The sequence below is a fragment of the Macaca thibetana genome, chromosome 13, assembly GCF_024542745.1.
Source record: "Macaca thibetana thibetana isolate TM-01 chromosome 13, ASM2454274v1, whole genome shotgun sequence".
In the NCBI taxonomy this organism is placed as follows: domain Eukaryota; kingdom Metazoa; phylum Chordata; class Mammalia; order Primates; family Cercopithecidae; genus Macaca; species Macaca thibetana.
The window spans coordinates 3,659,649-3,683,086 of NC_065590.1; the positions used below are offsets into that span (position 1 = coordinate 3,659,649).

General features: G+C 42.1%; 2 protein-coding genes across 3 annotated transcripts in view; both read right to left on the reverse strand.

Moving 5' to 3' along the window:
- Positions 1 to 23,438, reverse strand: part of MITD1 (microtubule interacting and trafficking domain containing 1) — a 977,552-nt gene that overhangs the window by 703,828 nt on the left and 250,286 nt on the right. The window lies entirely within an intron of this gene.
- AFF3 (ALF transcription elongation factor 3) overlaps positions 1 to 23,438 on the reverse strand; it is a 579,971-nt gene that overhangs the window by 305,719 nt on the left and 250,814 nt on the right. For both annotated transcript variants that reach the window (XM_050755037.1, XM_050755038.1), the window contains one exon: positions 6,232 to 6,279. In XM_050755037.1, coding sequence (XP_050610994.1) covers positions 6,232 to 6,279 — 48 coding nt within the window. The remainder of the gene's footprint in view (positions 1 to 6,231; positions 6,280 to 23,438) is intronic.

Here is a 23,438-nt window from a genome sequence, read left to right on the forward strand (position 1 = left end):
TCTCTGCAAACCACCTTTCAAGGAAGTCCTGCTGTTGAGAGAAGCACACAGCCGTTTTCTCCCCTGCATTCCTCCTCTAACTCACTAATCCCACCTGCTCAGTGCCTTCTGCATGTGGTAGGTGTTCGAAGGTACTGAGTACATCTACTTCTATTTGACGTACTTGCCTTGGTCCTCTAGTGTAGTGCTGAAGTTCTCCAAGTATCTCCAAGAAACTGTGAAACCTTCACAGTAAAATACTGACAAATGCCCCATGAAAAGATACTGACTGTGGTATCAGAACCCACTTTTTACTGTTAGGGCAGAAGTTATCATCTCACAGACTTTTAGATGCTTGGGCTACTAACATTCCCTTCATCTTCTAGGCATATGGTTCTGCAAACAACTTTGTGATGTCTAACGACATGCATCAAAATGAAACAGGTAACCATCGAAGCGCAAAGCTGTTCATTCTCAACAAGAGCTTCTGGACTTCCAGTGTTCCTTTACCCATCACCCCAAAGCCTCCGGGCTCAGAACAGATTCTGAATTAAGGTGGTCTCTTGTCCCACCTCTGTTAGAAAATGAACACCTCCAGAGCCACTGCCAAGTCCACAGATTGTAGTCACAGGGCCCTGCAACACAGTGGCAAGCTGTTGGCCACAGCTTGCAGGCACCAGGGTGCCCCTGGCAGGTAGAAGTGGAGCCATTTAGGAAGGGCTTTCGGTTTCACCCCACAGGATTAGTATAACAGCATTTATTAACAATTAATCTCACAGATATAAAATGAGATATGAAAGTATGGTATTTCTGTCCCTAACCGTTCACATGGCCAAATGCAAAAAGAAAACACAGGACTACCAAGTCAACTAACTTATCTTGGCTAGACTTATTGGAGGTTTTTCTCAGTGAATTTCTCTACCCCTCCATTGTGCTGACTTTTGAGTTTATTTAACTATAGCAAGTAATGGGATATATTAATGGCGCACCTCTACAGTTACACCTGGATTGATTTTGCCATTGGTGGGCTTCATTTCATCACTAATGAAATCTTTGCTCTTGGAAACAAATGAAATAACTTATAAAGGAAACAGTATGAGCAAGAGAAAAAAAGCCTGCCTGGTCTGAAGCAGGGAAGATTTGACCCGGATTGAACATAAGTTAAGTGTTTTGGGAATTTACACATTTGAAAGTATTGATAGATACTATGAGTTGACACGTATTAACCTTTTCAACTCTGTACAGTTAAAAAACACTGCAATCGAAAACCTCATTCATGGATAAAGATAAGAATTTGTTCTTATTGTTCTATGCGATTCACATTTAAGCACTTATTTTTTGAAAATGCTCACTCAGATAAAAAGAAGAAAAAACTATAATGATGTTACAAAAATGTGAACGGACTATATAGATGACAATGTGTAGTCCAACGGCCCACATACATACGAGGCCCCAAATAGGTCACTGAAAACAAGTTATCTCTTTGTCCTCTACCTTCCGGTAGGCATAGAATGGCAAGTAGGTTTTCATTTGATTGATATTTGTGAGCACAAGGCTTCTCTTGTCCCACCATCCGGGGGTCTGTACATGTGAGAGGCTATCATGATGTGCATTTCCCAGGTGAGTGCCCTCAACTCACACATCTCCCAGGACCACAACTGGAAATCATCCCACCCAGCATGCTCCTGAGTTTCTGGAAAACCAAGGAAAAAATGAGTTCACTTTATTTGTCTCAAGTGTGTCCCACTATAATGTCAGGAAACTGGTTGAGGTCTCCAAAATTTAAACAAGTACCCCTTACCCCCTTCAGATAAACAGAAATGCAACTCTATGTAAATGTTCCCTAAGAATATTTTGCAGCACACTGGAATTAAATTAGTGGCCGAAGATGATGACAGCCAAGAAAGTAATCTGCTCAGATGTTGCACTGAAATTGTCTCTAAATTCATTCCTTAACTCCAAACCAGAATCTCAAACACTGGTCTCTTATTACAAAGGCACTCTATGTTATGTGTGTCTTCAACAAATGCCATGTAGAGCTGCCTTGCATAAAACCTGCACATCCTAGATTCCAGCCCTGCACCCCTACCCATTAAGTTGTAAACCAATTTTATTTGCTGAACAAATGTTAATGCCATTCTACGTTAATGGATAATGCTATGAAAAGCACCTAAGTATTACAGCACTGGAACCTTTAAGGATGAAATAGAGTGTAACTTAGAAAACTGCTTGTTACAAACATATGTCAGCCATGAAGGCTTCTAGCCCTGATCGCCCATCCTCACAGAACTCTGTTTTAATTTCTCCCTCAGTTAAGAGAAATTTGCAATAACACACAGATTTATTAGGTCCCAGGATTAAAATTCTCTGAGTAAGGATAAAAAATAATTATATGTTAGAACACAATGTAATATTCAAATGACTTGAAAACAGTCACCTCAGCAAAAATAAGGAGGAGAGAGGAACAAGTTAAAGATGAGGTTGAGGCCGGGCGCGGTGGCTCAAGCCTGTAATCCCAGCACTCTGGGAGGCCGAGGCGGGCGGATCACGAGGTCAGGAGATCGAGACCATCCTGGCTAACACGGTGAAACCCCGTCTCTACTAAAAAAAATACAAAAATCTAGCCGGGCGAGGTGGCGGGCGCCTGTAGTCCCAGCTATTCGGGAGGCTGAGGCAGGAGAATGGCGTAAACCCGGGAGGCGGAGCTTGCAGTGAGCTGAGATCCGGCCACTGCACTCCAGCCCGGGCGACAGAGCGAGACTCCGTCTCAAAAAAAAAAAAAAAAAAAAAAAAAAAAAAAAAAAAAAAAAAGATGAGGTTGATAACATGGCTATAAAACCTCTGAATTTAAGTGCCTAAATGCATAATCTGGCACTTTCGAATCATAAACAGGTAGAAACGGGAAACCTCCCGTTCATGACGAATTGCCTGATTGGTTTTGTTAAAGAGCCAGGGGAACGTCTTCATCTAGTAAGTCAGCACGATAGTTAAGAGAGGTTGCTGTGCAAGGCGTCCTCATTAGAATCCCAGCTCTGCCACTTGCTAGCTGTGTGACCTTGGGCAAGCTGTGTCTAACTCATCCTCACTTCAGTTTCCTCATCTGTAAAATGGGAATGTTACCAACGCTGACCTCATGAGGCAGCTGTGAGGGTTAAATCACAGCTTAGAACTGTGCCTCACACACAATGCACGCTCAGTCAACATCAGCTCTTCATCGCCTGGTGGTGGTTACTGTATGAGGGACACACTGCAATTGGAAAGGGAGCTGAAGGGAAGCTACAGCCTTTCCTCCAGAGAGGTCTCTAAATTCACTGACTGCATTTTCTCTTTTCTCTAGTGTGGCTTCTGCCCCCTCTACTCCACAAAAAGGGCACTCGCAAAGGTCACCAGCAACGTTTCTAGGCTCTCATCCATCGTGTGGTTTTAGATCCTCATCTTTCTCGTCCTCAGAAACTCTGAACACCACTGAGCTTGAATCCCATTCCTTGGATTCCACGACTGTTCACCGTCATAATTTTCCCTCCACGTTTCTTGTCACTCTCTCTCACTTCCACTTGCCAGCCGCTATTCCTTCCCTTGGTCTCTAAAAGTCAGAATTTAGATTCTCACTGTTCCTGGGTCTCTAGTCTCTCTCCAGAAAAATTTACCTATTTCTATGGTGTTATTACCAATGGCATGCTAATTAATCCAAAATGTTGGTCTAACAGCTCAGACCTCTGCTCTGACCTCCTGACCTCCAACAGGTTGTTCTATGTTCTCCGTGGTTTACTCGAATGTCCCAAAGGCACGTCAAACTCACTATGTCTAAAAATGAATTTATGATTTCCACCCTTCCCACAAGCCAGGATCTCCCCTAATGTTTCCCATGGCCGTGAGCGCATCACCAAGCATCTCTGGTCTGGACTCCTGCAACAGCCTCCCACTCCTTCTTGCTTCTCCTTTTCCCCGTGGATCCTCTCTCCATAGCAGCCAGAGTAGTGCATTTAAACTGCTAATGTGATCACATCACTCTGCTCAAATGCTCAGCTGATCTGCATCTTACAGGATCTATGACCTAGCTCCTTCTGCCTCTGCCACTTAGCTTTATCTACCTACTCACCAACCACTCTGGCTTTCCCTCTCCTTGGGGCCACAATCTTGGAGGAAGGCTGGTGTGTGACAGATACACAACAAATACTATGGGCGGTAACCAAGAAGGAGTCCTATGCTTGTGTTTGGAGGTTAAGAGGGGTAGGTGATCTTGGAGAATGACTAATGTCAGTGATGCAGGCATAGACAGAAAGCCATTCCAGGAGACACTGGGAACACTAACGCGATCCCCTAGGAGCTCCCCAGATACCAACTACTACTACTGACACCTTAGGCTGACAAGTAGGGAGAGAGAGTAAAAAGCTCCAGGCTCAACTAGTGCCACCATCATCTCTCTTTCCTCCTTGTCCATCCCACTTCCCCTCCTGACTGCTGCTCATGGGCTAGGAAGAGTGGAATTTGGAGCTCAGCTGCCTCCTGATCCAGCCACCATCTCCACTGCCCTCTTGCACACACATGCAAACTTCAGCCTTGCATATGGACACAAATCAGTGATCCGGTGGGTCCATGTTCTCCCTTTGTTTCAGGGCTCATCTGAAGAGGGTGTGGTACAGGTGCAGCACTGGCGGTGGGAGGGCGGGGAGGGGAGGACTGGGGTGAGGGGACATGAGGCTCTCATCAGCTCTCTTTAGAAAACAATAAGTGTAAAGCTGAATGAGCTATTGATTGTGACACTCAGTTTTATTCAAATTGAATTTTGCTTTACCTAAACTCTATTCTTTTGGTGTGTAAATTACTCAAGTCTTTATTCAAACTTCAAGCCTTGTATGGAAAACAGAATAGGAACATCAAAGGATGGATTTCTTCCATATCCTCAGAAGGGCCAAGACAGAATAAGAAGGTAGAATTTTTCTACTTAGGGAAACCAAAGAGGGGATTGGTGTGTTCTGGTATTACCTTTTTGCGGACATAAACACCATAACCAATCGAAGGAAAATGGCTTAAAAATGGAATACGTGAACTGCAAACATGAAAGTATGTTGAAAGAGAAAAACAGGAAAAGTTATATCAGCATCTTATGTTGATTGTTCTTTAACTGGAAACAAAGTCCCAGAATAGAGACAATATAGATATAAAATAGACTATGTATTTTATTTAACATATACTTTAATACCAGAAATGAAGCTGCCTGTTTTGACAATTGCTTTCTCTATAAATCTCTGCCAGAAAAAAAAATCATTATGAATTCAACAAATCACACTTCAATTAGTTATTCTGGTCAACGTGCGACTTATTTATGAAATAATGCTTTCCAGAAAGAAAAACATTCTGCTTTTTAAAATCGTTGTGAATGTAAAATTTTAACCCAAGTAATTATATTACTGTAATTCACCAGCATTAAAAAAAAAAGTGTGTAGGATGTCCAAAAGAAAGGACCATATTAAATGAAAATAAAGTTTTTTCTTTTAACAGTGAAATTCCATACCATCTGGCCTAATTTGTCTTGGTGTTTTGCCCAGTGTAGTATCAGCTTTTTGAGAACTATAAATTATTAGGTAACTCCCCTGAAAAAATATGAGTGAAGGAAAATATGGGTTGATGACGACATCCTGATTATGTGTCTGAATATTTGGGAAAACACTGATGTGGCAGAACAGCTCAACCTAAGTGAAGCTGGGCACGAAACTGGTTCAGGGAGGGAACCCGCACTAGCCACAACGGTGATGAAAAGGACAGGCTCGCAGAGGGTGACAGGGCGAATAACATGTGGAACAACAGAGAAATAAGAGCTCCAGATCCTCAACATTACCTCTTTGTCAAGTGCTTCTGATTCCAATTAAGTTTACAGGAAAAATAACCAGGCAACCCCTGCCTGACTCAAAAAAAGTACAGACTATTAAAGGATGCTTTTAAACAGCAGGGTGATAAATGGGGCATCCAAATGCGAGCACCAGCATATTTTTCATCTAAATTCTCTCCTTCTGTCTTCCAGCTGATCACTTTAATAGGGTGTCACCTCAGCCTGTGCAGAGGTGCCCAGAGGGGGTACAGCTGCTAGATTGCTAACAGAAGTGTTGTTTCAAAAACCTATATGACCACTCTCAGAAAACGTACACGTCAAACAACAAACTATGGGCTCCTTTATCATGGAGCCACAGGTTTCCTTCCCATTTAGAGTCTATGTCCCACAGACTGGTAAGATTGTTTAAAGAATTATCTTACCCGGATTATTTCTTCAACACAGCTGTTGGTTTCTCCAGATCTACTCTCCTGAAAGCAAAGAAAAAAAAATTAAGCCTGATGGAATAGATCGATGACCACACAGAAGACATGCAAGATTCCAAATGAGTGGCCCCCCGCGCCAAAAAAAATTCATCGAGTTACAGGTTGAGGGGATGCCTGACCTGGGACTGGCAGACAGGCTCTTTCCCTAACAGCCAGCTCCCATTGTGGCTGCTGCTCCCCCTTCTCCGGCTGGAGCACCACGCACACACCCGAGAGGCTCAACTGTGGCCCCTGAAACCACACCCCTTACCCGGGATGGGCTCCTAGGGGCACAGAACGTGACCTGCAGGTATGAGCTCCATCCACCTTGGGCGCCATTAACGTGCGGAAACTGTGGCCTCCACTACAACAGTGGATCCAATTTATCCACCAAATACACGCGGTGGGCCTACCAAGTACCACAATGAGTGCTGCTGCTTAAGTAAAAGTCTGGTAGTTCCACCGTCCTCAGAGCCTTGGTTTACCGGTTTGATGGGCAGAAAACTGAAAGACCAAAAAGAGAAACATCCTCTGGATGTTGGCCTGGCATGTGGGGCGTCACGTTTGGGTCACTCGTTCTGTCACTCACGCTGCCATGTGCTGTGCAGATTAAAGAAGTTCCGAGGTGCAGTGGCTTCAGGTCACAGCCGACTCGGGGGAGCATTTTAAGTTCCAGAGATACTACATGTTTCCTGCTGGCTACACAGCCAAGAGCGTAGCATGTGGGTTGGTGGGGACACAGAAGCAGTGGATGCTGGTGAAAGTGCCTACCTGTGGTCTCAGGGAGATCACTTCTCTTGGTCCTACAATTCAAGGATGTCAACCTGAGAGGAGATGTCACTGTGACATCCTGGAATGAGGCTCTTCTCCGCAGTCTCTTCTCCAAGCCCACTCTCCCTTCCTCCTCACTGTTCCCTCTCTACCAGGAACGCTATCTGCACCTTTCCTGGTTTTGCTAGTTAATTTCCTGAATTCATTCCTAGTTAGTTCCTAGTTAAGTCATCCTTCAGACAGCAGCTGATCCACAGCTTCCTCAGAGCAGCCGCCCTGACCCTGGAGTGCTTGCCCACAGCAGCCTCCACTTCTTCAGAGCCCTCGCCACGACTGCAACTCAATAATGAAGTCTCCAGTAATATCTCCTCCCTCTGAAACATCAGCTCCCTGGATTCTGGGGCTCCCTGTCTTCCAGCACCATGCTTCACACAGCATGGGGCACACCTCATAACTATTGGCTGGTGGTAGGTGTATGAAGAAATGAATGAGTTTACTGCCTGCAGTTCTGAGGGGCATGAGGCTCATCAGAATCAGCACTAGGACTTTAAACAATATTACAAAGGCTCTACCAGGGACCGTGCCATCACACTCTCCGTGCCCTGTGTCTGCCAGCTCATTCCTTGTCCTGGGGAAGAACATTTCCTTTGAAATACTCTCCCCTTCACTCGAGTAAGGTGCCAGGGTGAAGGAAGATCCATGAGGCTTGAAAAGGCCCCACACGTGATCGAGACCTTCTCCTACCCAGAATTAAGGGATTTATCCAAGTCTTCTTCCTAGGTCCAGAAAGTTTACACGACTTGCCCAAGGCCACACAGAGTTACACGTCAAACAACAAAAACCACATGGTAATCTCTGTCTTAACTTTTTTTTTGAGACCGAGTTTCTCTCTTGTTGCCCAGGCTGGAGTGCAATGGCATGATCTTGACTCATTGCAACCTCATTGCAACCTCAGCCTCCTGGGTTCAAGCAATTCTTCTGTCTCAGTCTCCCAAGTAGCTGGGATTACAGGCTCCCACCACCATGCCCAGCTAATGTTTGTATTTTTAGTAGAGATGGGGTTTCACCATCTTGGCCAGGCTGGTCTCAAACTCCTGACTTCAGGTGATCCACTTGCCTCGGCCTCCCAAAGTGTTGGGATTACAGGCATGAGCCACTGTGCCTGGCCTGTTTTAACTTTTTGAGGAACTGTCAAATTGTTTTCCACAGTGGCTGTAGCATTTTATATTCCCACCATCAATGTATGAGGGTTCTAATTTCTCCACCTTTTCACCAATACTTGCTATTTTATTCTACTTTATAATAGCTACCCTAGTAGATAAAAAATGGTATCTCATTGTGGCTTTGATCTGCATTTTCTTTTTTTTCTTTTGAGATGGAGTCTCGCTCTGTCACCCAGGCTGGAGTGCAGTGGCATGATCTCGCCTCCCAGCAACCCCTGCCTCCCAGGTTCAAGTGATTCTCTGGCCTCAGCCTCCCGAGTAGATGGAACTACAGGCATGTGCCACGATGCCAGGCTAATTTTTGTATTTTTAGTAGAGATGGGGTTTCACCATGTTAGCCAGGCTGGTCTTGAACTCCTGACCTCATGATCTGCCCGCCTTGGCCTCCCAAAGTGCTGGGATGACAGGCATGAGCCACCGGATCTGCATTGTCTTAATGACTAATGATGCTGCGCATCTTGTGTTTACTGATCATTTGTTTATCTTCTTTGGAGAAATGTTTATTCAAGTACTTTAACCATGTTGTAATCGGGTTGTCTTTTCATTGTTTTGTTATAGGAGTTCTTTGTATATTCTGGATACCAGACCCTTAGCAGGTATATGATTTACAAATATGTTCTTCCATTGTATGGGTCATTTTTCACGCTCTCGGTAGTGTTCATGGATGCACAAAACTTTAATTTTGATGAAGTCTAATTTATCTGTTTTTTCTTCTGCTGTTCGAGCTTTTGAGTATCATATCTAAGAAAACATTGCTAAATTCAAGCCATGAAAATTTCCCTGTATATTTTCTTTCAAGAGTTTTACAGACAGTTTTAGCTCTTTCGTATAGGTCTTTGATACAATCGTCTGGGAACTTTTAGGTGAAGTTTATTTTCTTGTGGATTATTTGGTGAATTTTCGTTAAAACAGGAATGTTATCTTCTTGCTTCATTCTAGTCTCATCATTAAAAGACCAACAACAAAATGTGCAAGGCACAGCCACCGTTACGAGCAGTGCATGAAGATAACATGCATATCTATCCTTACGGGCCAAGGAAAAGAGTGTTCAACGTCATGACACCAGTGCTTTTACTAATACTTCACACCCTTTCCAATACTCATCCTTCCTTCTGTGTTCCCAAAAGCTTCAGCTGGCCACGCACTTACTACAAGCTTTCACTCCCATTCCCAATTCCTTACCCCGGGACTGCTCTGGAAACGCCACCATTCTGACATTCTGATAAAACTAGATCAGAGAACTCTTTTGGAACCTGATCCTCTTCCAGGGAAGCCCGAGGTGACCATCACAAAGGTTATATAGGAAAGTCTCAGTCGGGCCAGGGCTTGATGGTCAATGGAAGAAAGATTTCCTTTGGTGCTCACGGTGGGGATGAGTGGTCTGAATTAGAAAATCTACTGTCAAACCTACAGAATCATTAATCATGTCTCTTATCCTACTTCTAAGTCCCAACCATTTCCTACTGTGTCACATGCTGGCAGGGCAAATGCTGAATTTTCAATGTGCTTTCTGTTTTCTACCCTAAAACAATTAATCAAAAAAATACTTGACCTCAGGTCTTCCTGGTGGAATCACCCAGATATAACAGCATACTAAAAACACTCTTCAGATTAAACTTTGGGTTTGAATCCTTAAAGCTAAGCTTCCCTGAATACCACACTTTTAATTTCTTTTGATGTAGTGTATATAAATGACAGGTTGCTTTTATAACTATCTGTTTTACAATCCTATAAGTTTCAACTATTCTACTCTAATAAGGAAATGCACTGAGAGAGAAATGCAGGATAGATGCCTTATTAGACACTTCTCTCATCACTGGAGACACAGATGTAGGATCTTTACACTAGGTCATCTCTATGGCAGCTCCAACCACAAGCCTTGATGGTCTGGACAGACATCATTCCCTACTAGGAAGGCCCTTTGTAAAGCTAAGGAGGCAGCAGAAATGAGGCCAGGATCGGAGCTTGCAGTGAGCTGAGATCTGGCCACTGCACCCCAGCCTGGGCAACAGAGCAAGACTCCGTCTCAAAAAAAAAAAAAAAAAAAAAAAAAAAAAAAGAAATGAGGCCAGGATCAGGGACTTCTAACGACAGTCTCAGGAAGTCCTGGCCTTAAATTACAGCATGGACAGTCTTTGGCAGAGGAGCCTCTTGAGTCTTTTCAGAACCCTGAGAAATGTTCTGGGGACTCAAGAAGAGTACCACATTGGTTTGAATCTCCAGGACCCCACTTAGATTGGAGTGAATCCATGGGCTACAGTATCATAGAAAATCTGAATGGGAAAGAACCTTGGAGCTCCTTTCAGGCCAAGTCAATGACTTTAACAGATGGAGACACCGTGGCTCAGAGAAGTGAAGGGCTCTGTCCAAAAATCATTGTGGCAGCAAGGCACAGTTGAGGCAGAATCCACTCACATTTCAACACCAGCTCGCTGAGTTCTCTACTTATCTCATGCTGTCTCCCTCAGCTCAATCCCTAGAGCTGGCTCATGTTGAGGTAACTTGCATGATCACAGCATGAAAATCCAAAAATGCAGACAGTATTGAGGTAAATTTCCTTCTCCTTTCCATGTGGCAGATTACTCAATGCTTGACCATTGCCTCTCACTAGCTAATCTCCAACACCACACGTGTAGACCAAAGGGGGAAGAGAGGAGAGGGGAAGTAGAGAAAAAAAGTCAAATCTACTACCCATTTGTGACATTAGAAAATAAGGGATAAGGGTTTGTGTCCTTAGAATGAGGAGGATGGAATTCCACCTCATCTTCTCCAAATATACAGAAAGGGTAGGTAGATCGATAGGGTTGGGGTTGGGGGATCTGGGGGACCTTTTACCTTCTTGAGGTCTTTCTCAAACCTGGTTTCAGCTGCAGTTGTGTGCTGACTGTGATTATATTTACATTTTGAAAACTTTCCATGTTTATAAACAAGATTAAAATATGCATGTAATTTACGTCTCCAAATTCATGTTTATATTTTTCACAATAAAGTTACTGCTTTCCTTGGAAAGGTACCCACTGAGAAGGAGGGCTGCACAATGCACATTTTAATTACTCTGTATTTTTTCAGGGTTTGTAGCTGTTGTTTCACGCTGAGTTGCTGAGCCGTTGCTCCGTATTTACCCTGACTTTGATGAACCCACCTCATTTTCCTATCATTACATTTTGAAATCTGTCATAACAGTCTCACCTCACTGCACCTCCAACTAAACTTCAATTAAAAGCTAGCAACCCCAGCTGATTCTCCTCCTCTACAGCGCTGTCTATCGTGTGATTTCCCTAAGTCCTACCACTTACATGTACATGCCACACACTGCCAGGAAATGTACAGAACTACACTGTGGGTAAGTATAGCTCAGGGAATAGCCAGGAGCATCCCATCCCCGATGGCGGAAGTCCCTAATGACCACGCCGAGCACAGAATATGGGAAGAAGCAGGGCTTAAGAAAAAAGAGTGTGATCAAATCAGTGGGAAATGGTCTTTCATTGCAGAGACAGGCTGCACGCGTCCTCATTTCTGAAAATAGTTTAACTCTTTATCAGACACATTTCAGGCGGGACTTCCATTCTAAAATACTACTACTTTCAAGTCACAATGCCTTTGTTTATCTTCAAGCACTCAGAGACCATCAAGCGTTTAGAAATTGCATATCCCATGTACACTCTTAAACATTCCTGCAGAAATATTTTTAAATCAATCTATTCTTGATTTATCAAAAAACTGACATACAAAAAGTTAGGTATGCCGTCAACACTGCAAAAGCATTGGTGAGGATCTGAGCTCAAATGCAGGGACCATCGTAAGTCCATGGGAAGCCCATCCCTACAACTATGTCTCCTGCCTTACCTTTTAGGATAGGGTCACCTGTGAACAGAGGCAGACAGCCAGTTCTCTCCCAAATTCAGCCTGTCTCACACCTAACTGCACCATCCCCTACCATGGGATTCACTCTGCTCCCAAACCCCAAGCTAGAAGCCCAGCTGCCTCTGTTCTCCCTCTGATCCTGCTGTCTACACCATCATCTACATATGTAGATGAGGAAAATGCAGAGGAAAAATACACAAACAGCCAGGGCTTTAACAGAGCATCAAAATAAGATATGCTAGGAAAAAGGAAGAGAAAATACAATTATTATAGTTAGAAGTATTTAATCCATCCCTATTTTTCCAAACAGACAAAGAATACAAAAGCTCAGCTTTAATACTCAATTTAAGGGTCTTTTTAAATTATTGTATCACCAAGGGAAAATAAGTCAACTGTATTCATATCAGCTTACAGAGTTTTTATCATAAACCTAGAAAAACTGAAAATACTCTACTGTTATTTTAAAATCAGGTTAATAATTATATTAGTTGAATATAAACGAAACAGTCAAATCTCAATAGCTCTTCTGTGTAGCAGTAATAAACAGTTTAAAAATATTTTAAAATCCCATCCATAATTTAAGAAAAATAAATAAGGATAACCTCAACAAGAAATGTTTGAGATTTGTTTTTAAAACTTCAGAGTTAGCCAGGCATGATGGTGTCTGTGGTCCCAGCTACTCTGGAGGCTGAGGCAGGAGAATCGCTTGAACCCAGGAGGTGGAGGTTACAGTGAGCCAAGAGTGCGTCACTGCACTCCAGCCTGGATGACAAAGTGAGACTCCATCTCAAAAACAACAACAAAAAAAACAAAAAAACAAACAAAACGAAAATAAAAAACTTTCGAATTTTACTGAAAGATACAAAACAAGACCTGAAAGGGACTGAGCTAGACTTCGCAGATACCTCCGAATTCCAGTATATGGTATAAAGTCAAATCAATATATGAACAGGAACAAACCACAAACTACATTAACTTTAAAAAAAGTATTGAGGCAGGTGGGGCGCGGTGGCTCACGCCTGTAATCCCAGCACTTTGGGAGGCCGAGACGGGCAGATCACGAGGTCAGGAGATCGAGACCATCCTGACTAACCTGGTGAAACCCCGTCTCTACTAAAAATACAAAAAAACTAGCCGGGCGAGGTGGCGGGCTTCTGTAGTCCCAGCTACTTGGGAGGCTGAGGCAGGAGAATGGCGTGAACCCAGGAGGTGGAGCTTGTGGTAAGCCGAGATTGCGCCACTGCACTCCAGCCTGGGCGACAGAGCGAGACTCCACCTCAAAAAAAAAAAAAAAAAAAAAAAAAAAAAAAAGTATTGAGGCAAAATTCAAGTAACATAAAATTTACCATTTTAAAGTAAACAATTCAGGGGCATTTAATACATTCACAATGTTGTAAACCATAATCACCTCTATTTGGTTCTGAACTATTTCCACTGTTTCAGAGTAAACCCTGTACACAATGAGTACATTCCCCATTCCCCAACAATATAAGAACTTTCTCTTTCTTTTTTTTTTTTTTTGAGACGGAGTCTTGCTCTGTCTCCCAGGATAGAACATAGCGGTCCCATCTCGGCTCACTGCAACCTCTGCCTCCCGGGTTCAAGTGATTCTCCTGCCTCAGCCTCCTGAGCAGTTGGGATTACAGGCATGCATCACCATGTCCTAATTTTTGTATTTTTAGTAGAGATGGTGTTTCACCATGTTGGCCAGGCTGGTCTCAAACTCTTGACTTCAGGTGATCTGCCCGCCTCGGCCTCCCAGAGCGCTGGGATTCCAGGCATGAGCCACTGTACCTGGCCTACTTTTTACGATGGTTTTGCTGTATTAAAACATTTTACACTGCACTGAAAAGAAGAAAATGAAAAAATGTTCATGGGTGCCATCTGCTTGTATTGGTAGATTTTCCAGTGGATGTGCTGCCTCTCATTTACGTATTTCTGACCAGTTCCTAGCAGAGAACTCAGTACAACAGAGCAGGCATTCGATTATATTTGTTGAATGAATAAATAAATTAGTAGCCAATACACTAAAAAAAAAAAAAAAAAAAAGACTATTTACAAAATGAAAGTCCTAAACTTAAGAATAACGCTGGTTATGGACATTACAAAGAAATGTCTTTGCTTTATCCAAAAACTACAACAGCAGCAAACCACCAACGTTCTAAATTCTTAGAACACCAACATTTATTTACTTCATTAAAATTAGACTTATATCCATTAAGTACAGAAACCATTAGTAAGTCATTTGACTTCCCTAATTCCCACATTGGTACCTGTAAATTAGAGAGTAAGTATTAACCTTCTATTAGCAGACAATATTGTTAAAGAGCTAATAATTTTCTATCAGATATTTAGCAACAGGACGAGGTGTTTCAATTATGTTATTATATTTGTGAACTGAAATTAGCGATCTGAATCAGAACTTGTAGTTAAAAGCGTATTTGGTTTTCAGAAAGTTAAGTGGTCTGTCAGTGTGCTGACGATGTCAAGAACCTATTGATGGCACAAAGAGATGAGAGATGAGAAGCAGAGGCAGCGATTTCATATCCTGATCACTAACTGATATCGAGTGCTCATCCACAGGGTCATGTCTCAAAAAAGTGCCGCAGTACTGTCTACTGGGGTCGTCTTCCACACTGCTCTGTCAACACCGGGAGAAGAAACCATGTTACAGGGCTTCCCACTTGCAATTTGACATTGACGAGAATACTTTAAGATTTCTGTGTTCTTTCGCCTAAAACCCTGTAGTCATTAATTTCACCAAGAAGATCACACAGGTTCAGGCAGGAGTGACAATGCCGAAGTCATTTAACTCTCACATTACAGGCAAACTTCAGTGAGACTTTGTACATGTACCATTTCCTCTTGACCATTTTCCTGAATCTTTAATTTAATTAATTAATTAATTTATTTATTTATTTATTTTGAGACACAGTCTTGCTCTGTCGCCCAGGCTGGAGTGCAGTGGTGCCATCTCGGCTCACTGCAAGCTCCGCCTCCCAGGTTCATGCCATTCTCCTGCGTCAGCCTACTGAGTAGCTGGGACTACAGGTGCCCGCCACCACGCCTGGCTAATTTTTTTGTATTTTTAGTAGAGACGGGGTTTCACCGTGTTAGCCAGGATGGTCTCGATCCCCTGACCTCGTGATCCGTGCACCTTGGCCTCCCAAAGTGCTGGGATTACAGGCGTGAGCCACTGCACCCGGCCTGTTTATTTATTTTTGAGACAGAGTTTGGCTCTTGTTGCCCAGGCTGGAGTGCAATGGGGTGATCTCGGCTCACTGCAACCTCCGCCTCCCGGGTTCAAATGATTCGCCTGCCCCAGCCTCCTGAGTAGCTGGGATTATAGGCACACACCACCACGCCCGGTTAATTTTTGTATTTTTAGTAGAGATGAGGTTTCACCATGTTGACCAGGTTGGTCTCGAACTCCTGACCTCAGGTGATCCGCCTGCCTCGGCCTCCCAAAGGGCTGGGATTACAGGCGTAAGCCACTGCGCCTGGGCGAACATTTTCCTGATTCTTTATATAATTCCATTTATGTAATCTAATATTCTTTTTTTAAGGGATGGTAGGAAATGTACATGAAAACACATCTGATTATCACTTATTTTCAGTTTTCTAATCATGAAATTCTGAACACAAAAGCTTGCAAGACAAACAGAGTAATCTAACGTGGCTGAAGAAACTAACCATTTAAAGATCCTACTTAGCACCGCTCTAATTTGTGTCCCATAGTAAGATGGATAATCAATTCCCTTTTAGCCATGAATGGAAATGACCACTGCAAATGGCAAAAGTGCTGCTGCGTATTTGACGATATTCTATTTGGCACATTCTATTAATTTTATTTAAGCATTTTGCTAAAAGACGTAAAGAGCAGACTCACAAATCACCCTTTCTATGTCACGTTCTTTATGGACCTTTCTCTCCATTATCATCTGACCTTCCGAACGGGGTCTCAGCTCTTCCCAATCCTCAGAACAGAGCTCATTCTGCATACTCAGCATTGGCCATTTCTATGTATGCTCTCTGAGGTGATATGCTGGAAATAAATGCTGAATAAATAAATCCAGCTGAAATCAGCCAGAGCACAGGAGAGAAGGCTTATCTGAGAGGTGGGAGCAGGTAGCACTGGAAACCATGAGTGAGAAACTGGCACTTTTATTTTTGTTGGCTGTTGAGGAATTTTTCAATACTCCAAGTTTTATATTTTTAAATCAATCTACCTACAATACCCTAAAGATTTTCTTTTTTAAAAAATTTACGAACATTTATAGCATTTTCATTCTTTTTAAAATTATTATTATTATTATTATTATTTTTTTGGAAACAGTTTCACTCATTGGCCAGGCTGGAATGCAATAGCATGATCTTGGCTCACTGCAACCTCCGCCTCCTGGGTTCAAGCAATGCTCCCACCTCAGCCTCCAGAGTAGTTGGGATTACAGGCACCTGCCACCATGCCCAGCTAATTTTTGTATTTTTGGGAGAAGCGGTGTTTCACCATGTTGGCCAGGCTGGTCTCGAACTCCTGACCTTTGGTTCATGCCTGTAATCCCAGCACTTTGGGAGGCTGAGGCGGTTGCGTTTTCATTCTTTATTCTACTGGTGTAGCTTTACTGTTAGTCTTGGAAAATAGTTGCAGGATATGAAGAGAGCTATTATAGTAGCAATCTGTTTTATCTTTTCCCTTCTACTCCCATAAAATGTTCAGATCCTTGAGAAACAAGGTGTGTGTCCCAGTAAAAGGCAGAGTGAGTCCTTCTGCTTGTAGAACTTGGGGTATACGGGGCTGAACTCAGATGTTAATCCTCACGTGTCCCCTCTCCTTTTTCAGAGCTGGCTTCAGAACGTCTCAGCAGTGACTGCTGACCATGGAATTTTCACGTAAAATATCACCAGCTAAAGTTAGCCCCAGGTGATCCTGCTCAGCAACTCAGAAGGGAAGGGAGCTTCAGAACTGCTTTCTATCATCATTCCAAAGCCTCTGGGTAGGACCCAAGGAGAAGACAATCTGTATCTTGACGCACACACTAGTATTAGAAAACTCCATGGTATTGTAATCCAAAGGGAGAAAAAAATGGTTATACAAAAGGGTCAATAAGAAATAGACATCAGAGGCCAGGTGCGGTGGCTTATGCCTGTAATCCCAGCACTTTGGGAGGCCAACGTGGGAGGATCACCTGAGGTCAAGAGTTCAAGACCAGCAAACATGCTGAAATCCTGTCTCTACTAAAATTAGCTGGGCATGGTGGTGTGTGCCAGTAATCCAAGCTACCTGGGAGGCTGAGGTGGGAGAATCGCTTGAACCTGGGAGGCACAGGTTACTGTGAGCCAAGGTCATGCTGGTGCACTCCAGTCTGAGTGACAGAGCCAGACTCTGTCAAAAAAAAAAAAAAAAAAAAAAAAAAAAAAAAGACATCACATGTAAAATATGCTCAGATTATTCCGGCATGATTCTATTTGGACAGAATGCAGGACATCCCCTCTTCAATGCCACCTAACACCGTGTGTGAGATCCTCCAAGTACAGGGAAGGGCTGGAAAGAAAACCACGTGCTTAGGTCACTTTTTGGCTTCACAACCTTTGGCTTCTCTCAAGAGAATATTAGAGTATAGAACTGATCATAAGGCAAATTTCTGCACCAACAACTTACCTTTCCAATAGAGAAAAGTTTGTGTTTACTGAATACAAAATAAATTAACTAAAAAGGCTTGTAATCCAACTAAAACACACCCAGGATGATGTTGGAACAATCTAACAAAAAAAATGACGTAACAAAATGTTGTGATAAACACCCATAAGAGCAGTCAAAATTAAGTCAGTAAGTGTCAATGAAAAATTGTCATGGTTATTTTCTATCTAATGCCATGACTTAAAGGCTTACAGAAAAATAAAATAAAAATCGTTCAGTTGGCCGGGCGCGGTGGCTCAAGCCTGTAATCCCTGCACTTTGGGAGGCCGAGACGGGCGGATCACGAGGTCAGGAGATCGAGACCATCCTGGCTAACATGGTGAAACCCCGTCTCTACTAAAAAAATACAAAAAACTAGCCGGACGCGGTGGCGGGCGCCTGTAGTCCCGGATACTCGGGAGGCTGAGGCAGGAGAATGGCGTGAACCCGGGAGGCGGAGCTTGCAGTGAGCCGAGATCCGGCCACTGCACTCCAGCCTGGGAGACAGAGCGAGACTCCGTCTCAAAAAAAAAAAAAAAAAATCGTTCAGTTATCTCTCAAATCTCCTCTCCAACATAATCATGCTAAGGAATAATAATGTGCTTGATTATGGACGTGATTTCTAGCACTGGGAAAATAGATGGGTTTTAGAAACTACTTCCATTAGGCTAAAAAAAAGAGGACACTTGGAAACATAGCAATAGCAAAGGAGTAAATGATACAGACTATTTAATGTAACATGCAACCAAATGGGGGACATGGAAAATCTGCAAGGTAGTCTAAAAAGTGAATGTAAGAAAAGGCTGGCTACTGCTTAGGCAGATGGTGTAGTATGAAATGGTACAAAATCAATGGATGACAGAGAAAAGCATGATTCCACTTCTGCCTCGCTTCTGCCTGCGCACCATAAACCATCCTCAAAGTTACAAGCAGAACGAATTAAGAGAGGGCGCACCCCAGTTAGGTGGCAATAGTAAGAGAATGTTTTAAGCACTTTACATGGCAGCCCCAGAGAAAACAGCACCCATGGCATTGGAGGGACGGGCAGATACAGTCACAGAACAACTCTCTAAAAGAAACCACAGCCGGGGAAAGCAAATGTCCTAGCTCTTCCCTAAGATAGCATCCCCAAATTGCAGACTAATTTGTTGTTGGGTCCCCAAAATCACCAGAGGCTGTGTGGTGCAGTAGGTAGGAACATGGGCCTTTGCAAACCCAATTCTGCCATTAGCTACATGTGTCCCCACAGTGGGGGCATCATCTGATTTCTCTAGACCATATGTTTTTCGTTTGTAGAACTGAGACAGTAACAGCACCTACCAAATGTGAGGGCTAAAAATGAGGCAACGCATATAAAGCATTTACAAGGTGTCTACTACACAACAGCTGATCAGTATAGAAATACAATTATTTTATTTTAGAATTACACAGAAAGTATTTTCGTATTTAGAAAAGAAAGCAATGATTACTAGGAGGCAACAAGAGGTCACAAGAACCAGATGATGATATCCCTACCATTTTCCTCTGGTTTTGAATATAATGTGTTTAGATTTCTGCAAGATTGATTTCCCAGTGGGTAGAAGGACATGATGGATTGGTTGCTCATATAGCTGGACGGACTGGTCACTAATTGAACAGCCATGCCTAAGAAGTATTGTTCAACATACTTTACAGTGTGCTTACTGTGTTTCTGGCATGTCCTATATGCTAGGGATTCATACGTGAGTAAGACAGACAAAAATTCCTATCCTCATGGAGTTTATATTGTAATGAAATATAAACAGTAAAATAATAAATAAATTATACCATATAGTAGAATATGAAATGTTATGGGGAAAAATTAGACCAGGGTAAGAGTTTGGGAGTGTGGGATGGGGTTTTATGCTTGTAATCTGTCTGTTAAATAAACATGCTATCTGACAACCAAGACACAGTATAAGCCCCAGGCTGTTAGCCTCCTCCCCTCTTCCTACCTATAAACCTATAGTATTTTTTCCCTTCCACTATGAGAACTTCATTACTCTGAGTCATAACTGCGTGTTTAATGTTTACCTGTCACTAAGCTGAAAGCTCCAGAGTCTAGGGACAACAGCAAGACCGAGGAAGGGTCTCAGCATTTGAGGAACGGCGGAAGAAAGTGTCACGGGAAGGAGAATCAAATGAACCACACTGGACGCCTCATGTTTGTAAACGATATTGTTATTTATGGGACAGGGTTCAAACTCATTCTGGGTCATTCCAGACACAGGAGTTTGAACGAATGGGGAAAGTCCAGGGATGATTCCAGCTTCCCAAAAGTTCTTTTTCACACTTAGAATAATCTACAAAGAAAGTAAGTATGATTGATTCCATGTTCAATCGGAAGTCAAATGACTGAGTGGAAGTTACTTATTAACCTGCACTTCTAAAATGTAAGATTCTAACTTTAAGACTCTAATTCTGGTCATTTCCAACACATTTTTTATTAATAAAATGTTGAATGGTAGATTTCTGTATCTTCTGGGTTAGTGTAGTAGTAAGTCTATGAGTTCTTTGTTAAGAAAATCCATACAGAGAATACAAAGACTATTCTAAAAGTACCAATCTAAAACTATGAAATAAGAGTAATTATAGTGCCAACAAATTAAATGGATTAATTGGGTAGAGATTTGAGAGATTATAATTAATGATAAATCAATAAAGTATTCAACATGAAAATCTATTACAACCCTGTTTATGTTATTTAACTTCAAGCATTCAGTTCTGTATACTTATAATTAGCAAGCTATAAAAGATGCCATCCATAAAAACATAATGAGAAGAACTGTCTATAATAATTAAGATTCATATGCACAGAGAGAAGGGTTCACACAGCTACAGGTTGCAGCAAACAAAGGGTTAAGCTCATTATTGAGGAAAATACTACATTTAGGCAGCATTTATTAGACACTTAACCCTATCAGGCAGAGCCCTGCTTGGAAAATACATCATCAACAATGCTTCTTACAAGATAGGCGAGATTTTCCAATGTGAGGTAGCAAGTACCGGGAGTCCATGACATTCTGTAACTTTGCTAGGCTTGACTCATCCAACTGTGTTAGTAATAATTAAACTCTAGCTGATGGCTTTTATGTTCTCTTCCTGGTTTCTCAAGTCTTCCCTGCACTGATGTTTTATTAAAAATATATTGTGTATTGTGAAGGCCAGTAGAGAAAAAAGTTTACATTTTCCCTTTCCGCCTCTGGGCTGGAGTCTGCCTTCTCTAGCACTTTGTCTCATACTCTGAGCACTGTTTGAGGCTTCTCATGGGCTTGCCAGTGGCAAAATCGACGCTCAGAGGTGGGAAACATAAACCCACAGTACAAAGACCCTCGCTTTTTAGATCCTTTTGTAATTCTGGCTTTAGAAAAATCAAAGTTTTCATTCAGCAGAGAAGAAGCTTCTTCCCCCTTTCATAGAAACTCTAATATCTACAAAGACCCACTCAGTGAAGCCTAAAATGCTTTCTAGACACATAATTGTAGCAATAAAAGTGTGTCTTCACCTCCCACTGTACCTCTGAGTTGATAGATACAATTTGTTACTCCATTGACAACCCGCCAACGCTTCACAATCATTAGAGTCAATGGTCCTTTTCTAGATATAGCATAATGTAACCTTCAATATTAACGTGGTTTTTTTTCCCCCATCGGTGCAGGCCTAAGACAGAACAACTCTAAGACTAGTCCCAGCCTGAAGTCACAGAGATCTTTAATGCAGGCCACGGGCAGGACAGCAATGATCAAGGAAGGGTAAACTCTAACACATATGAATTGGTAATCCAGCCATCAGCCACTGTGTGGCCTGGTCCATTAACTGCCCTCTGAGCCAAGCAGGCACCCCAGCAGTCCTCGTTTAAAAAGGACAAAATAAAGGAATCTTAATAGAGAGATTGGGGGGCTTATTTTTCACGATCACATGCCTTTAAAGGATAGTCCTGGAGTCAGCTCTGATCAATACAGCCTCTCCTGCTTCCTGCTTTCAATCTGTTAAGCAAGAAAATGCTTTTCTGTTGGCACCAATCCCACTGTGCCCCCAAAGAAGAGAAAAAAAAACCTCCCGAGAGACTGTCTATTTAATATCCACACAGTCGGTTTTTAGAAAAACAAAACAAAACAAAAAGCCCAAGGAAATGAAGACGATCAGAACACTCCTGGAAAAACCCTCCTGAAAACTTGCCTGAGTAAAAGAAAAGTCAAAAGACTACAGAAAGAAATGATGTCCAGGGAGCTCATAATCTGCTTGTGGCAGAATTCTAGTTTCTAGAAAGTCACAGATTAATAAATTCATGTGCTCATTCATTCATTCACAGATGACCGCTGGGCACCAATGCTGTGCCACCAGGGATACCATGGTGAACAAAAGCCGTAGGGCCTACCTCTCAGGGAGCTGCACATTCTACAGGGGAGCAGGCAAAAAATAAACACCACAATTTTAGATAGTGACAGGTACTTGCAAACAAAGTAAATAGTGTGACGTAAAAAGGCTGGTCTGAGCATGACGATTCCTTTCAGCATGAAGCTTCCCTCAGATCCCAAGGTATAATGAGGACTTTTAGTCTTTTGGATGGAAGTTCTAAGATGAGAGACTATATTAATCATCATAGGTGTAAAAGCCAAAAATACAACAATGTAAATTTCAAATGAAGAAGGAATATACAATCTCAATTTCTACCACATCCCCAAGACCCTTGGAAGAACCTATTTATAGCTTTATCGCAGCCATTCTGAAAAGGTAGAGAAAAAAACATAACAGGTTTTTGAAAAGAAATTTTGCAAATAACATGGCAGTATTGCAAAATGCAAATGGAAATGCTGCTGAGCCATCTGCTCAATATTACAGCAACATTGGGAAAAGGCTCTGAAAGAAATGATGTTTGAAATCATTAAAAAAATAACATGTCAAGTTTAAAATACTCAAGAATCTTAAAACCAGCATCAACACATTCAGCAACCATATGGCCCTACAGCAGGTTAAAAAAATAATCGCCCTGCTTGCAATTTCTACTTCAACCCAATGGTTTCTAAAACATGTTTCTTTTTCCCATTTGAGTACCTTTTCTTTCCATTGAATTTCTTGGTGTTTACAGTTACTTGAATTATACCTGGAGCATAATTTTTGTTTCACCCTTTCCGAAGTAGAAATACGATAGTAAGGAAGATTAAAAGTAACATGTTCAAGAAGAAGGAATGTGCAGATGACTCTGTATAAATTGTTGAACACATCTTGTTTTAGGTTTATTGATTTCTCCATCCTGATCTCACAGTCTCAGTAATAACTGCTAATCTCATCGAGTATTGTAATTTCCCAGGCACTCTGCTAAGTGCTTTATAGTCATTATATCATTCAATCACCACAAATTTATAAAGTAGATGCTGTTATTATCTGCATTTTCTAGATGCGAAATTTCCTCAAGGTCATACAGGTAGCATGTGGCAGGGCCACAGTCCAAACAATTGTGTGAGCCACGTCTGTGCTCTTAACTGCTATTATATGCAACGATTCAGTGTTCAGATGTTTGTGTTGACGTCTCAAGGTTAAAAAATGAGCAATATAGATTTCAGGGTAGAATTAGCTCCCTTGTCTCATCAAAAAGAGAATCTTGGAGAAGT